The 17,975-nt window shown below is 40.7% G+C and overlaps 1 protein-coding gene across 1 annotated transcript; it reads left to right on the top strand.

Moving 5' to 3' along the window:
* Nucleotides 1-14,990: 14,990 nt before the first annotated feature.
* PCDHAC1 (protocadherin alpha subfamily C, 1) lies at nt 14,991-17,528 on the top strand. Its single transcript, XM_039225287.1, is given in 3 exon segments — nt 14,991-15,140; nt 15,142-17,038; nt 17,041-17,528. Coding segments are annotated over 3 exon segments (2,454 nt in total). The 3' UTR covers nt 17,448-17,528.
* Nucleotides 17,529-17,975: the final 447 nt, after the last annotated feature.

Below are 17,975 nucleotides of genomic sequence, written 5' to 3'. Positions count from 1 at the left end.
CAGGCTTGCTGGATAGAGGATTCTTGGCTGCATATTTTTACTGTTCATCACATTGAAGATTTCCTGCCATTCCTTTCTGGCCTGGCAAGTTTCAGTAGATAGGTCTGTCACCACTCTGATAGGTTTCCCTTTGTATGTTAGGGCCCTTTTCTCCCTAGCTGCTTTCAAAATTCTCTCTTTGTCCTTGTGTTTTGCCATTTTTACTATGATATGCGCCAGCTTACTTTTGATAGGGAGTATGTTGAATCTATAGATTAGTTTGGCAGTATTGCCATCACCATCTTAACAGTATAAAGTCTTCTGATCCATGAGCATGGCACTCTCCCCCCCCCCCCATTTACTTAGTTCTTCTTTAATCCCCTTCAACAATATTTTGTAGTTTTCAGAGTATTCATTTTATATTTCTTTTGTTAAATTTATTCCTTTGTATTTTGAGTTTTTGATGCTATTGTAAATGGAATTGTTTTCTTATTTCATTTTTTGTTGGTTCATTTTTAGAATGGTTAGTGTATAAAATATAATTGATGAATTTTAAAAATTTATATTCAAGTTAGTTAACAGACAGTGTAGTCTTGGCTTCAGGAGTATAACCCAGTGATTTATATCTTACATGTGACACCCAGTGCTCATCCTGAAAACTGCCCTTCTTAATGCCTGTCACCCATTTAACCCACCCTCCCAGCCACCCACCCTCTTCTAGCAACCCTCAGTTTGTTCTCTGTTTTTAAGAATCTTATGGTTTGCCTCCATCTCTGTTTTTATCTTATTTTTTTCTTCCCTTTCCCTGTGTTCATCTGTTGAGCTTCTCAAATTCCACATGTGAGTGAAATCATGATATCTGTCTCTGACTGACTTATTTCACTTAGCATAATACCCTCCAGTTTCATCCACATTGTTGCAAATGGCAAGATTTCATTCTTTTTCATTGCTGAGTAGTATTTCATTGTATATGTGTACCACATCTTTTTTTTTATCTATTCATTAGTTGATAGACATTTGGGTTCTTTCCATAGTTTGACTATTATTGATAGCACTGCTATAAACATTGGGGATGCATGTACCTCTTTGAATCAGCATTTTTGTATCCTTTAGATAAATTCCTAGTAGAGCATTTGCTGGGTTGTAGGGCAGTTCTATTTTTAATTTTTTTGTAGAAACTCCATACTGTTTTCCAGAGTGGCTGCACCAGTTTGAATTCCCACCAACAGTGCAAGAGGGTTCTTCTTTCTCTGCATCCTCAACAACATCTGTTGTTTCTTGTGTTGTTAATTTTAGCCATTCTGATAGCTATGAGGTGATATCTTGTTGTGGTTTTGATTTTTATTTCCCTGATGATGAATGATGTTGAGAATCTTTTCATGTGTCTGTTATTTATATGGATGTTTTCTTTGGAAAAGTGTCTGTTCATCTCTCCTGCCCATTTCTTCATTGGATTTTTTTTTTCACGTGTTTAGTTTCGCTAGTTCTTTTTTTATTTTAAAATCTTTACTTATGTTTTTATATTTTAGCTTAAAACAACAAATTTATTCTTTCATAAGTCCAGAGCCTAGAAATTCAGAATCAAGACATCTGCAGGGTCATAGTTCCTCCTAACCTTCTAGAGAAGTGTATTCCTTGCTCTTCCAGTTTCTGGGGACTGGTAGCTTCTTTTGGCATTTTTTGGCTTTTAGATATCATTTTAACCTCTACCTCCATTTGAACGTTGATTTCTTTTTAAAACTATCTATCTATCTATCTATCTATCTATCTATCTATCTACCATCTATCTATCTATACACATATACATTTCAGGAATAGAATTTATTGATTCTTCACTTAAGTATAACACCCAGTGCTCATCCCAACCAGTGTCCTCCTTAATGCCCCTCACCTCCTTAGCCATTCCCCCTACTTAACACCTTGCCAGCAACCCTGTTTGTTCTCCATATTTAAGAGTATCTTATGGTTTGCCTCCCTCTGTTTTTATATTATTTTTGCTTCCCTTCCCTTATGTGTGTCTGTTTTGTGTCTTATTTTTTATATTTATTTGTTTTAGGGAGAGCACAAGTGGGGGAGGGTGAGAGGGGAACAGAGGATCCAAAGAGGGCTTTGTGCTGACAGGCTGACAACAGCAGGCCTGATGTGGGGCTTGAACTCATAAACTGCGAGATCATGATCTGAGCTGAAGTCAGACACTCAGATGAAATCATATATTTGTCTTTCTATGACTGACTTATTTCACTTAGCATAATACACTCTAGTTCCATCCACGTTGTTGCAAATGGCTTGATTTCATTCTTTTTGATAGCCAAGTAATATTCCATTGAATACACATACCACATCATCTTTATCTATTCATCAATCCATGGGCATTTGTGCTCTTTCCATATTTTGGCTATTGTCTGTGGTACTGCTATAAACATTGGGGTGCATGTTCCCTTTGAAACAGCATTTTTGTATCCTTTGGATAAATACCTAGTAGTGCAATTGCTGAGTTGTAGGGTAGTTCAATTTTTAATTTTTTGAGGGAACTCCATACCTTTTTCTAGTGTGGCTGTACCAGTTTGCATTTCTGCCAGCAGTGCAAAAGGGATCCCCTTTCTCCACATCCTTGCCAACATCTGTTGTTGCCTGAGTTGTTAATTTTAACCACTCTGACAGATGAGGTGGTATCTCATCATCATCGTTTTGGTATATATTTCCCTGATGATGAGTGATGATGAGTGATGATGAGTGATGTTGAGCATTTTTTCATGTCTGTTAGCCATCTGGATGTCTTCTTTTGTCTTCATATCTTTTGCCCATTTCTTCACTGGATTATTTGTTTTTTGGGTGTTGACTTTGATAAGTTCTTTATAGATTTTGGATACTACCCTTTATCTGATATGTCATTTGCAAATATCTTCTCCCATTCTGTTGGTTGCCTTTTAGTTTTGTTTATTGTTTCCTTTGATGGGCAGAAGCTTTCTATCTTGATGAGATCTCAATAGTTGATTTTTGCTTTTATTTCCCTTGCCTCCAGAGACATGTCAAGTAAGAAGATGCTGTGGCCAAGATAAAAGTGGTTGCTGCCTGTCTTCTCCTGCAGGATACTGATAGTTTCCTGTCTCACCTTTAGGTCTTTCACCCATTTTGAATTTATTTTCGTGTATGTTGTAAGATATCAGTCTAGTTTCATTCTTCTGTATCTCATTGTCCAGAGAGTGTCATAGCACCACTTGCTAAAGAGACTGTCTTTTTTCCACTGGACACTCTTCCCTGCTTTGTTGAAGATTAGTTGGCCATATATTTGTGGGTCCATTTCTGGCCTCTGTTCTATTCCATTGATCTATGTGTGTGTTTTTGTGCTAATACATTCTGTCTTGATGATTACAGCTTTGTAATACAGGTTAAGGTTTGGGATTGTGATGCTTCCATCTTTCATTTTCTTTTTCAACGTTCCTTTGGCTATTTGGGGTCTTTTGTGGTTCTATACAAATTTTAGGATTGGTTTGTTCTAGCTCTGTGAAGAATGCTGGTGTTATTTTAATAAAGATTGTATTGAAATATAGGTTCCTTTGGGTAATATTGACATTTAACAATATTTGTTCTTCCAATCCATGAACATGGAATATTTTGTTTCTATGTATCTTCTTCTATTTCTTTCATAAGCTTTCTATAGTTTTCAGTATTCAAATCTTTTACCTCATTAGTTAGGTTTATTCCTAGGTATTTTATTGTTTTTGGTGCAAGTGTAAATGGGATTGCTTCCTTGATATCTCTTTCTGTTGTTTCATTATTGGTATATGGAAATGCAGTCAATTTCCATACATTGATTTTATATCCTGCGACTTTGCTAAATTCGTGTATCAGCTCTAGCAGTTTTTTGGTGGAGTCTTTTGAGTTTCCCATATTGAGATTCATGTCATTGTCAAGAGTAAGAGTTTGACTTCTTCTTTGCCAATATGGATATCTCTTATTTAATGTTGTTGTCTGATTGCTGAGGCTGACTTCTAACACTATGTTCCACAACATTAGTGACAGTGTACATCCTTGTTGCATTCCTGATCTTAGGGGGAAAGCTCTCAGTTTTTCCCCATTGAGGATGATATTAGGTGTGGGCCTTTCATATATGGATTTTGTGATATTAAGGTATGTTTCTTCTATTCCGACTTTCTTGACCGTTTTTATCAGGAAAAGATGCTGTATTTTGTCAAATACTTTTTTCTGCATCTATTGATAAGATCATATGGTTCTTATTCTTTCTTCTATTAATGTTGTATATCGTATTGATTGATTTGTGAATATTGAACCAGCTCTGCAGCCTAGGAATGAATCCCACTTGATCATGGTGAATAATTCTTTTAATGTACTGTTGAATTTGATTTGCTAGTATCTTGATGAGAATTTTTGCATCCAGGTTCATCGGGGATATTGGCCTGTAATTCTTTTTAGTAGGGTCTTTGTCTGGTTTTAGAATCAAGGTATTGTTGGCTTCACTGATGAGTTTGGAAACTTTCCTTCCATTTCTATTTTTTGGAATAGTTTGAGAAGAACAGGTGTTAACTCTCCCTTAAATGTCTGGTAGAATTTCCCTGGGAAGCCATCTGGCCCAGGACTCTTATTTGTTGGGAGATTTTTGATAACTGATTCAATTTCTTTGCTCACTGTGAGCCTGTTCAAATTTTCTATTTCTTACCATTTGAGTTTTGTCAGTGTGTGAGTGTCTAGGAATTTGTCCATTTCTTCCAGATTGTCCAGTGTGTTGGCATATAATTTTTCAAAGTATTCGCTTATAATTGTAGTTCTGTGGTGTTGGTTGTGATGTCTCCTCTTTCATTTGTGATTATCTATTTGGGTCCTCTCTTCTTTTTGAGAAGTCTGGCTAGGGGGTTATCAATATTGTTTATTCTTTCAAAAAACAAGCTCTTAGTTTCATTGATCTGTTTTACTATTTTTTTTTGGATTCTATATCATTTATTTCTGCTCTAATATTTATTATTTCCCTTCTTCTGCTGGCTTTGGACTTTATTTGCTGCTCAGTTTCTAGATCCTTTAGGTATAAAATTAGGTTGTGTATTTGGGACTTTTCTTGCTTCTTGAAATAGGCCTGAATTGCAATGTATTTTCCTCTTAGGCCTGCCTTTGCTGGATGCTAAAGGGTTGGACTGTTGTGTATTCATTTTCATTTGCTTCCATGTATTTTTAAATTTCTTCTTTACCTTTCTGGTTAACCCATTCATTCTCAAGTAGAATGGTCTTTAACTTCCATGTATTTGGGTGCTTTCCAATTTTTTTCTTGTGATTGATTTCAAATATCATAGCATTGTAATTTGGAGATATGCATGGTATGATCTCAATCCTTTTGTACCTGTTGAGGGCTGTTTTATGAGCCAATATGTGATCTATTTTGGAGAATGCCCCATGTGCACTCAAGAAGAATGTGTATTCTGTTGCTTTAGGATGGAATGTTCTGAATATATCTCTTAAGTCCATCTGGTCCACTGTATCATTCAGAGCTGTTGTTTCCTTATTGATTTTCTGCCTAGATTATCTGTCCATTGCTGTAAGTGGAGTATTAAGTCTCTTACAATTGTAGTATTATTATCAATAAGTTTGCTTATATTTGTGATTACTTTACTTATATATTTGGGTTTTCTAAGTTAAGGCCATAAATATCTACAACTGTTAGCTTTTCTTGATGAATAGACCCCTTAATTATGATATAATGCCCTTCTTCATCTCTTATTACAGTCTTCGTTTTAAAATCTAGTTTTTCTGATATAAGTATGGCTATTCCAGCTTTCTTTTGATGTCCATTAGCATAATAGATGGTTCTCCATCTCCTCACTTTCAAACTGCAGGTGTCCTCAGATCTAAAATGAGTCTCTTGTAGGCAGCATGTAGACGGTCTTTTTTTAAAAAAAAAAATCTATTCTGATACTTATATCTTTTGATTGGGGTATTTAGCCCATTTACATTGAGAGTGATTATTGAAAGATATGAATTTAGTTCCATTGTGTTATCTGTAGATTTCATATTTGTGGTGATGTCTTCTGGTCCTTTGTACTCTTTGCTCCTTTTCATTCACAGAGTCCCCTTTAGGACCTCTTGCAGAGCTGGTTTAGTGGTCATGAACTCCTTTAGTTTTTGTTTGTCTGGGAAAGTCGTTATCTTTTCTTCTATTCCAAATGATAGTCCTGCTGGAGAAAGGATTCTTGGATGCATATTTCTCCTATTCATCCCATTGAATATTTCCTGCACTCTCTTCTGGCCTGCCAAATTTTAGTAGACAAGTCTGCTTCTAACCTTATGGATCTACTCTTGTAGCTTAAAGACCTTTTACCCTAGCTTCTTTCAGAATTCTCTCTTTACCTTTGTATTTTCCCAGTTTCACTGGGAAACGTATGTCATCACGTTGACCTGTTTTTGTTGATTTTGAAGAAAGTTCTCTGTGCCTCTTGGACTTGGAGGCCTGTTTCCTTTCCTAGATTAGGAAAGTTCTCAGCTATAATTTGTTGAAATAAACCTTCTGCCATTTTCTCTTGCTCTTCTTCTTCTGGCACTCCTTTGATATGGATATTGTTTCATTGCATGGAATCACTTAGTTCTCTGTCTCCTCATGATCTAGTAATTTCCTTTCCCTCTTTCTTTCAGCTTCATTATTTTCCATAATTTTATCTTCTATTTCACCTATTCTGCCATCTGCTTCTTCCATCCTTGCTGTCACTATATCTAGTTTATTTTTCATCTCAGTTATAGAATTTTAAAATTCATCCTGGCTAGTTCTTAAGTCTTTGATCTCTGTAGCAAGAGTTTCTCTGGTGTCTTCTATGCTTTTTTCAAGCCCAGGTATTACTCTTATGACTGTTTTTCTAAATTCTTGTTCATATATACTATTTATATCTATTTTGAGCAATTCTCTGGCTCTGATTTCTTTTTGGCCTTTCTTTTGGGGAGAAAATCTTGTCATTTTGACTAGGTTCTTGTCACTTGCATGTTTTAAAAGCTTTTTATGTGTCTTGCACCTGAGAGTACTACTACATTAAAAAAGTATCATGGGGCGCCTGGGTGGCTTAGTTGGTTGGGCGTCCGACTTTCGCTTAGGTCATGATCTCGCGGTTCGCGGGTTCGAGCCCCGCGTCGGGTTCTGTGCTGACTGCCAGCTCAGAGCCTGGAGCCTGTTTCGGAGTCTGTGACTCCCTCTTTCTCTGACCCTCCCCTGCTCACGCTGTCTCTCTCTCTCTCCTAGAAATAAATAAAACATTTAAAAAAAGAAAGTATCATCCTGTCCAGGGCCTAGCACTCCAGGAAGTGTTTCTGCCACATGTCGTGTGCACTCTGTTGTTGCATTTTGGCTGCTCTGTCTCACTGGTCAGTCCTCTGCAGAGCTCCTCCTTGCTTGTCATGGTGGAGTGTTTGGATTTTTAAGTAGGTGTGCTTTGATTTGTTGAAGTAACGCTGGGAAAATAAGGGGAGTAAAAGCCTTATGCCATAAAAAGAGAAAAATGAAAGAGGAGAAAGGAAAAACAGAGAATCAAAAAACTTTAAGGCTTGATCCTGCCAAGTTATCTCCCTCTAGCTGTGGAGATTCTTCTGCTATTCTGCAGATCAATATCCTGGATGTTTCAAGTGATCTCAGCTCAAAACAGCTGTATTTGAGGGATGAGAACAATTTTGGTCCCCCTCCTTCTCTGCCATCTTAACCCCATTCCCCTTAACTCTTTTTTGGTCAATAGTAATGTCTCCTCTTTCATTTCTGGTTTTAGTAATTTTAATTTTCTTGTCTTTTCTCTTGGTCAGTGTAGTTAAAGGTTTGTCAATTATTGATCTTTTCAAAGAACCAGTTTCTGGCTTCAGCTTCATTGTCTTTCTCTACTATTTTTCCATTCTTTATTTCAGCCTTAATCTTGTTTATTTCCTTCTTTTGTTTGCTTATTTTTCTAGCAACTTAAAGTAGGAGGTTAGGTTATTTATTTGAGGCATTTCTTCCTTTTCTGTGTCAACATTACAGATATACGTTTTCCTCTGAGTACTGCTTTAGTTGTATCCCATAAGTTCTTATATATTGTATCTTCATTTTCATTTGTTTCAGAGTGTCTTCTAATTTTCCTTGTTCTTCCTTGATCCATTGGTTACTTTAGCATATGTAATTTAATTTCCACATATTTGTGAATTCCCCAAATTTCATTTTGTTATTGATTTCTAATTTCTTTCCACTATGGTCAGAGAACACACTTTATATGGTATCAATCCTTTTAAATTTATCAAAAGTTATTTTATCACTTAGTGTTGGGAAGAGCAGTCTTATTTGCAGTCTTTCAACCTTCACTTATTCACATAAGAACGGGCCTTGGGCTTGAAACACTTCCTTATCAAGAAATAAGTAGTTCGCACAGGCTGTCCTAGACTTATCATCTTGTATGGGAATATCATTTTCTATTTCAGGCTCACTGAAGCTCTTTGGTCTTTGCTTAAAGCATGTGAATCATGTGGCATCTGCCCAACCCCACTGTTACATCTGTCTTTTGTGGAAAGGAGTAAAGTTTTTTCCACTGTGGCACAAGAGTACACATAGTCATATTGCCCTGCAATAGCCTCTAGGAGAAATGCAGAGGACTTGGGGTGCTGATGCCCATTATTGAAAGCTTTCCAAAGCTCCAGTGGCAGAAACTCACTCTTAGCATTCTCTCACATCTTGGTCCAATTTTCATAGCCCTTGGTAGCTTCTTTTCATATATATTATGTTTGAAGTCCAAATGTTTTATAGAGTTTCATCAAAGATGAAAGCTAATAATGTCACTGAACTCTTTTTGGTTCTAATTATTTTTTTCTTTAATTTTCTGGGATTTTATGAGTAGAAAATTATATCGCCTATAAATTTATGATGTAACAATACACATTATCCTCCTTTCTAACACACACACACACACACTCTCTTATCTTGTGTTGTTTAGAATATCCAATTAAGTGTTGAATAATAGTATGACATGAAGTGTCTTGTTATTCTTATGATTTTTCATGGAAATAATTCTGGTATTTTACTGTTTAAAATGAAGGTGGTCATTGGTGACAGCTATTAAGTTTTTATCAAATTTCTTTTAAGAATCTTTCATAATGATGATCTAATGATATTTTGTTTAGCATGTTTTGAAACTATAATGTGAGATTTGTATATTGCCTTTTTTTTGGATAATGTTGATAGTGTATTAGATTTTTTTAAGTTTATTTATTTTGAGAAAAAGAGAGAACACAGGGGAGAGCCAGAGAGGCTCTCAATCCCAAGCAGGCTCTGAACTGTTAGCGCAGAGGCCAGTGTGGGGCTTGATTTCATGACCATGAGATCATGACCTGAGCAGAAATCGAGAGTCAGACGCTTAATCAACTGAGTCATCCAGGTGCTCCTCTTGTTAAATTTTTATTTCAGGTTAGGCATTATGTAATAAACTGATGTCAGGTGGGGTGGTTGGTAAAGGTTGCAGGCCTTCCTTTCAGCTATACTTGATGAAAACTTTTATCTACAGCTGAGAGGAAGACATAGTGTTACTACTTACCAAATATGTAGCAATATGAAATTTGAATGTAGGTAAAATATATTACGTGATTGAATTGGATAGGTTAGCTCTTAACACAATGACATTCTTCAAATTTGAGTAAGAAGAAAAAGTATAAAAGTCAAGGATTTTCTGACCTGTGGCTTAAGAGCATCTAGATAAAAAATAGGTGTGAATTTTGGTTTTCAACCCATCATGAAAAAAGTATGTGATATGCCTGTTAAAGAGCTAGATGCAATTTTAGATTCTGTTCCTTGATGCATAGTATTTCAAATGAAAGTGATGCAGGCACACCTGGGGGACTCAGTGGGTTAAGTTTCTGACTTGGTTTTGGCTGTACTTGGGTCATGATTTTGGGGTTGTGAGATGGAGCTGGACGCTCCAATTCTCTCTCTCTCTTTTTTTCTTTTTTTTTTTTTCTCTCTCTTTTTTTCTCTCTCTCTCTCTCTAAAAAAAAAAGTGATGCAGACTGGCTGGGTACAAGAAGCCAGAGGGGCTCCCAGAGGACCAGCGAAGAGGGTCCTTGGCTTTGCCCAGGATGGAAATCAAACATGAGCCTAGAGGAAGTGAGAGGTGAGTTTATTGAAGATATAGAGAGAGAGCAAATTCAGAGAGAGAGTCTGAGAAACTTATAAGGAAGGTAGGGGCATAGTTCCTAGCAAAAAATGAAGCAGGAAATGGAGCAAAAATGCAGTTTTTTCATGGGGTCCCTTCAGTTTCCCTGTCTAGATCTATTCTTCCACATGCCTTAATATATGTCCTCCTTGTAAAGGTCAAGGAGTTAATTATTTCTTTGGAGTCTTCCAGTACAACAAATAACATCTAAGGAACGACTGGGTAAGGTTGTCATGAACGTTTTCCAAGACCACTGACTCCAGGGCCTCAGTGACTTAACTCATCCTTGTTTTGACCAATTCCTGGATGCCTGAGGGGACACATGTACAAGACCATCATCCTCAGCAAAAACCTCAAGCCCATTCCTTTCTGAGTCTCCCAGACTCTTTGTCTGAAGCTGCTCTCTCTTTCTTCAACAAAGTCTGCTCTCCCATCCTCTCCATTCACATTTGATTTCCATCCTGGGAGAAGCCAACGACCCTCTTTGCTAGTCCTGTGGGACCCTCTCTGGGTCCTTGGACTCAGCCAACCTGCATCGAAAGGGCCAGATGTCCTCTGTGTCCCTTCAGTGGTTGTACACTGAAAGTGCTTTAGCCACTTCATTTGTGTGCCCAGAGCTTAAGAAACAAAATTTGAGTGATACAGAGCTCTACCCTCAAAGAAGTCCTACTCTGTTAGACTTGATTTGGACACTTCATCAAGTTTTACAGGCTGAAAATTTGCTTAATCTGATGCTACTAATGTCCTGTCTTTTAGTTTCTTAAGCACATAACATATTCCCAAGGAATAATCTTAAGCACTAAGAAAATCTGGTTTTAGGGGCGCCTGGGTGGCTTTGTTGGTTAAGTGTCTGACTTCAGCTCAGGTCATGATCTCACAGTTTGTGGGTTGGAGCCCCATGTCAGGCTCTGTGCTGACAGTTCAGAGCCTGGACGCTGCTTTAGATTCTGTGTCTCCCTCTCTCTCTCTGCCCCTCCATGCTTGTGGTCTGTTTCCTTCTCGCAAAGATAAACATTCAAGCAGTTAAAAAAAAAAAAAGAAAATCCGGTTTAGAATCATACATCTCCTTTTGTTGTGGGGTTGTTGAGCACAATGGCCAAGAAATTCTTGACATGTTATGTGGTGCAACTTAGTAAGTTTATTTAAGTAGCATAGGACAGGACCCCTATGCAGAAAAAGCTGCAGTTTCTGCTGTATGAAGCTGGTGGTTATATGCTTAATGCTCAAGGAAGAGGGAACATGTAGGAAGTATTATAAACATTTCTTCAAATTTTTACTCATAAAACTGCTTTCAGGGGTGCCTGGGTGGCTCAGTCAGTTAAGCATCTGACTTCGGCTCAGGTCATGATCTCACGGTTAGTGGGTTCAAGCCCCATGTCGGGCTCTGTGCTGACAGGTAGCTCAGAGCCTGGAGCCTGTTTCCGATTCTGTATCTCCCTCTCTGACCCTTCCCTGTTCACGCTGTCTCTCTCTCTCTCTCAGAAATAAATAAAAAACGTTAAAAACTGCTTTCACAAGATTTCTCTGGTGCTTATCATTCAGTTTGATATTAAATATCGGTGAGGTATACAGGCTGTCTTGAGACCCTTTAAGGATGTAGCAACCAGCACGTATTTAATCCTTATCAAAACTGTGTAGGCATGGCACCTGGATGGCCCAGTCATTTGAGCATGTGACTTTAGCTTAGGTCATGATCTTGCAATCACGAGTTTAAGCCCTGGGTCAGGCTCTGTGCTGACTGACAGCTCAGAGCCTAGAGCCTGCTTGGGATTCTATGTTTCCCTCTCACTCTGCCCCTCCCCTGCTCACACTCTGTCTCTCTCTCTCTCAAAAATAAATAAAAATATTAAAAAAAAAAAAAACTAGGCAAGCTATAGGTCAGCCTTCTGGGCTAAAGGTGAACCCTTTCTGCTTCTATCCCTCATCACTTGCTGACATACTGTTTGGTGTTTGTCAGATTTACTTTTATTTGGCTGCAAGATCTCTAATAGAAGCTTATGTATTATGGCTAGAAATCTTTTTAATTTTTTCAAAATTTATTTATTTATTAAATAAAAATGTGAATTTATTTAGTTTAAGGCCAAGTTTGGTTGGGAGAGCTTTATAATAATTGTTTTGGCAATAGAATCCAAGCAGAAATCAAGACTGCTTTTGTATTGAGTTCACGTAAAATTATACTTGCACATGATTAAAACTTGAAAGTGCCTGGATTGGGGTAAACTGTGGAAAATGGCATAAAATGGCAAAATGAAAGATTTGAAAGTTTCTGCTAATGATAAAATTTGTTAATTTATAAGTTAGTGTTCAACTATTCATCATATACAAAAGAAAGAACTCTTGTGACTTCCTCCTCTTTGGGATATTCGAATATCCCAATATTTCCTAAATAATGCTTTCCCACAAATCCCCGTTATGCGTAAAGATTGGGAGGCTGATGGTGGGACAAATCCTGCTAGGTGAATGCTATACAATTATTCTTGACAGAAATTAAGTCCTTTGAAAATAATAATCAGTGGCAGTTTAGACAGAAATGGGGAAAAGGGGAAACCAAAAGTCTGAGAGGGGTGTGAAGGGGGAAGAGTTTTTGTCAAGAATTTCTGTGTTGTTTCTCAGTATGAGTTTTTCCTTTTCCCCACTTGCACCCATGCACCGTCCTCCTTGACAGAGCTCAGAAATCCCAAACCCAGTCTAACTGGAGACTTGACTGTAGGTCTTAAAGTCAGGGCCCTTCCAAAAGTTGAGTATATCTCTCCAGGTGTATTTCATTTGCTGCTATTGGAAAGGTGAAAAGTATAACCTCTCACCCCAAAGCAGTTAGCTTAGCTGACAGCATTAAATGAAAATGAGGAAATGGAAAATTCTAATTTCTGGCATTTGAAGTAGATAGTTTTGGTTCTGAAATTTGGTGAATAAATTTAATTTTTATGGATTATTTTACATCTTAATGAAAATCCCCAGTGATGGGTATACTTATGACTCTACCTAGACACTTCACTGGGCTGACATATTTCCTGATTTAATTTTATCCAAGACTTGGTGTCAATGATTTTCTTGGTTCCTTAACTCAGACAAATTAGTCAAGGGCATTTACTACTTAAATTGCCTGATGTTGCCCTTATTCTGCTTCCCTGGAAGAGATAAGGGCTGGGTTTGTTTTGTTCTGGGGAGGTGACTGGTTCTTAGTGGCATAATGAATTCACCAATCTCACTTTCAGTCTTAAAACCAGAATGCTGGAACAGCTTACCTCTCCCACTCCCATTTTAATCAGCAATTTAAAAAAATATTATAACAGTATTCAAGCATACAGTAAGGAGAATCGTGTAATTAGCTCCCATGTATCCAGCCTTCAGCTTCAATAATTATCAACACTTCTAGGCAGTTTTCTGAACAGAAAGTACAGTGCCGTGAAAGCTTCAATTCTTGATCAGTATTCAGCTTTTGTCTTTCAAATTTTGGTTCCTGGGACTTTGGACCTTGCAATTATATTAAAAGAAGCTTAAGGAATTTAGTGTTTAATAGTCATTGAAATCTTTTTCAGTTCGCCTCCCCCTCAGGGAATGCCGCCTTAGTGTGCAAGGCGAAAATTTGAAGATACTCCTTGTATTTAGGAGATGCTTATCACAGGACGGATCAATATCCCAATTTTCCTTTAGGAGACCGGCTTAAAAACGAAGTTGGACAACGTATGGGCATCTAGTCAGTTCCTACCCTGCCTCAATGCTATTTTCTAAATATTTACAGAGAATAAATTTACACAATAGTTTCCTGGTTACACTCTGGAGAGTATCTCCGTTACTTTCTTCCACTTCCATTTTACACATCCCGTTGGGAATAAGTGTCAGTCTTTCTGAGTTTCAGGGGCTTGTACTGACTGGTTTCTAACCAGAAGCGTCAAGGGCCCCTTGTAAGGCAAGTAGGGCCTCGTGGGGAAAGAGAAATTGCTGACCCACAAAAAGCGGAACGAACCATAAGCCTGGCGCTCGCCCACCTAGGTGCGTCGAAAAGCTAGAGCTTGGGGGGTGGGGGCGGGGAAACTTGGGGAGGACCCCATTCCCCAATTTATTCCTCACTGGTCGCCTCTATTGAAATCTTGGCTCTTGGTATATAAGAAGGTGCAGGAGAGACTTTAACCCGCAGCGGAGAGGATAGGAATCCAGCGTGTAATGCTTCAGCCTTCAGTTCGGGGGTTCCTGTTTCCTTAAGCTTCGAAGGCGTGGTCATTCATGGTCCTGATCCCGCCGCTCGCCGCCTCCTCCCCGCGGTTCCTCTGAGAGTTCCGCCCGCTTCGCCTGCGTTGGAGGGCGGTTCTGTGGGTCTGAGCGCCCGGAACTAGACGCTCCGCTGTCAAATAGTGGAGAGAGAAGCCCAAACGAGCTCAGCCCCAATTACGAGCAGTCTTCAGGCAGAGGATGTGGAAGTTAAGTCGAAGGCCTTCTTAGGGCGTTGTCCTTAGACACAGGGTTCAAGGGAAGATGTGTTAGTTTCTCACCGCGTCTTCCTCGCTCCGCGCCGGCTGCCGGACTTCGAGGAGAGACCCAGCTAGAAGGGAATGGAGACCGCCCCTCCCTAGCCCGAGTAGTTTACCTCGTCTCTGCACCCCTAGGCGGCGCTGCGCTCCTCTGCACCGACCGCTCCGCTTTCCCAGACGGCTGCCAAGCCTCCAGTCCCGCGAGTTTAGCTTTCAGCCCTCCAGCCCCGGGCAATTCCAGTATATTCAAGAGGCAGAAAGTCGGCGGTCTGTGCACCTCAAGCCCGCTTCGGTGGCCGCCCGGCTCCTGTTCTTTACCACGGTTCATGCTCTCTGGGAGTCCGGAGCATGGTCCTGGGTCACTGTTGGTGGAGCGAGGACGCCAAGAGGGAGGATGGTGGGCTGGAGGGTGGCGGTTCTATGTCTGTGGGTCTCCTGCGGCTTTGCCGCCAGACAGCTGGAACACTTGGTGTTGGAGGAGACCGAGCGGGGCGTAGCCGTAAGTAATGTTTCCGCGGACTTGGGGCTGTCAGCGGCCGCTCTTTTCGTTGAGGAACTTTCGCTTCCTCTCCAGCCACCGCGAGCCCTACTTTGGGGTGGATCTGGCCAGTGGTAGCTTGGTCGTCCGAGAGCCGGCTGATCGCGAACGGCTGTGGGGGAATAAAGCTGCCTGCGTCTTGACCTATGAGCTGGTGCTCGAAGACCCGCTGGAGCTACACAAGATGCGAGTTCACGTCGTGGACACCAACGACAACTCGCCTCTCTTCCCTGCTGGCGACGTGCAGCTGCACATCCCCGAGTTCCTGTTGCCTGGAGCCCGCTTTACTCTCCCTAATGCCCTAGATGCGGACGAAGGAAGCAACGGGGTCCTGACCTACACCCTGAGCCCCAGCCAGCATTTTCACCTGATCGTGGAGTCACGGGTCGACGGCAGTGCATATCCGGAATTGCTATTAGAGAAAGCGCTGGATCGGGAGCAGAGCGCCACCCACCAGCTGGTGCTTACAGCTAGGGACGGCGGGCAGCCCGCGCGCTCCGGAGACGCACAAGTTACCATCATAGTAGTGGACACAAATGACAATGCGCCTGTATTTGAGCGAACAGTATACCGCGCCAAGGTACCAGAGACTGCCCCGAACGGGACTTTGTTATTACGAGTTAAGGCCTCGGACCCGGACGAAGGCTCCAATGGGGAAATTCGGTACTCCTTAAGCAATAGCACGCTGGTGGGGCTGCGACACTACTTTCACGTGCACCCTGGAAATGGGGAAGTGCGGGTAGCTGCTTCCCTAGGTCCGCCTGAAACGTTGTTGGAAGCTTACATTGAGGCTAGGGATGAAGGCACCTTCGGTCTAGCTAGTACTGTCAAACTGCTGGTGGAAGTGACAGATGTGAATGATCATGCCCCAGAGGTGAACGTCCTGACTCTATCCAGTTCAGTTTCTGAGGATGCAGCCCCTGGCACAGTGATTGCTCTCCTCAGCCTAAAGGATGAGGACCTCGGTCCCAATGGTAAAGTCTTTTGTAGCATGTCCAGTGGAGGCCCTTTTAAGCTGAAGGCTTCTTTTGACAACTACTACAGCTTGCTGACTGATGGGCGGCTGGACCGAGAGCAGGTCAGCGAATACCAGGTCCTGTTCACTGCCTCAGATGGTGGCTCACCCCCACTGAGCACCCGCAAAGTTCTGACTGTGTCTGTTGCTGATGTGAACGACAATTCACCAGGTTTTGCTCAACCACAACAGGAACTTTTTGTGGCTGAAAACAATGGTCCTGGAGCCTCTTTAGGCCGTGTGTTTGCCCAGGATCCTGACCTGTGGAAAAATGGCCTTGTCTTCTATGAGCTGTTGGATATTATCTCTGAAAGGCAGACAGGCTCTAGCTTGGTGGCAGTAGAACCATCCAGTGGGGCTATCACTGCCAAAACTTCCTTTGACTTTGAGCAGATCAGGGGGTTTCACTTCCAAGTGGAAGCCCGGGATGATGGCATTCCTCCCAGGAGTGCAACAGTGACTGTGAACTTGTTTGTGGGAGATAGGAATGACAATGCTCCAGTCATCCTGTTTCCCTTGCCCAGAAATGGTTCTGTTCCAGTGGAAATTGTGCCCCGCTCTGCCAGAACTGGACTCTTGGTCACAAAAGTGGTAGCAGAGGATGCAGACAGTGGCTCTAATGCTTGGCTTTCATACCGTATTTTTCACGCTTCTGACGCTAGCCTTTTCAGAATTTCAGCCAATATGGGAGAACTCCGTACTGCCCGCTTAATTCTTCCCGCTGATGCAGTTAAACAGAGGGTGGTGGTAGTGGTTCAGGACCATGGAGACCCCCCACTTTCCTCTTCTGTCACACTGGGTATACTGTTGAGCAACTTTGCCCCTCAGGTCCTTCCAGACTTGGAAGATACCTGGGAAACAGAAGGCCACCTTTCCACCCAGAACCTGTACTAGTAATTGCCCTGGCCTCTATTTCCTTTTTATTTCTGGGGTGCTTACTTTTCTTTGTGTGTTTCAAGGTGAGCCAGAGCCCAGTTTGTTGTTCTCAAAGCTGTTGTCACTCTTCAGAAGAGCTGAGGCATGGGAGGAAGATGGCTTCAAATCCTTGTATGACATCAGCCATAATAGATGTCACTACAGTTGAGAGACTTTTTCAGACCTATCTCTATCGGGCCTCTCTAGGACTTGGTTCTGATAATAACAGTTTGCTGTTGCGTGGGGAATACAGTGCTGCTGACCTGAGAGATCTGGCTACTGAGGCAGGACTGAATTTGCCAGTATCCTGCATTCACATTCGGAATAAGAAAGGGGATCACGTAAATGTCAATGCTATGGTAAGCAAATTTGGGGGGATTTGATTCCCTTGCCCAGGAGATGGCTGCTAGCTATGTTCTGACATGCTTCTTAGATGAGCCTTTGGCAGCCTTTAATCCACTGAATTGAACACTCCTGATTAGCACCCACTGTGCTAAGAATTCTGGAGTATAAAAGTATTAAAAGACTGTCCTTGGCCTCAAGGAGTGTATAGTTTATTTTTGAGAAACCAGGGTAAGAAATTCAAGCCTGTTAAAGAACAATAAAAGTAATATAGTATAAAGGACTAAAATTAGAAATAAGGCACCAAAGTTTTTGGTACAGACAATAAATGACTTGGGGTGGCTTTAGTTCCTTTTAGAAATTTAAGGACTTATTTAAAGCATAAATCCCTTCATTAAAAAAAAACATTTTGAACAACTGATATGTGTAAGGCATTTTAAAAAATCTTTATTTATTTATTTTGAGACACAGAGAGAGAGACGCAGAGGGAGAGAGGGAGAGGGAGAGAGAGAATCCCAAGCAGGGTTGGTGCTGTCAGCAGAGAGCCCAACATGGGGCTCAGTCTCACA

Source organism: Hyaena hyaena, unplaced genomic scaffold, assembly GCF_003009895.1.
Source record: "Hyaena hyaena isolate Hyena2069 unplaced genomic scaffold, ASM300989v1 scaffold_2011, whole genome shotgun sequence".
NCBI classification, from domain to species: Eukaryota; Metazoa; Chordata; class Mammalia; order Carnivora; family Hyaenidae; genus Hyaena; species Hyaena hyaena.
This window is presented reverse-complemented; position numbering and strand designations above follow the sequence as displayed.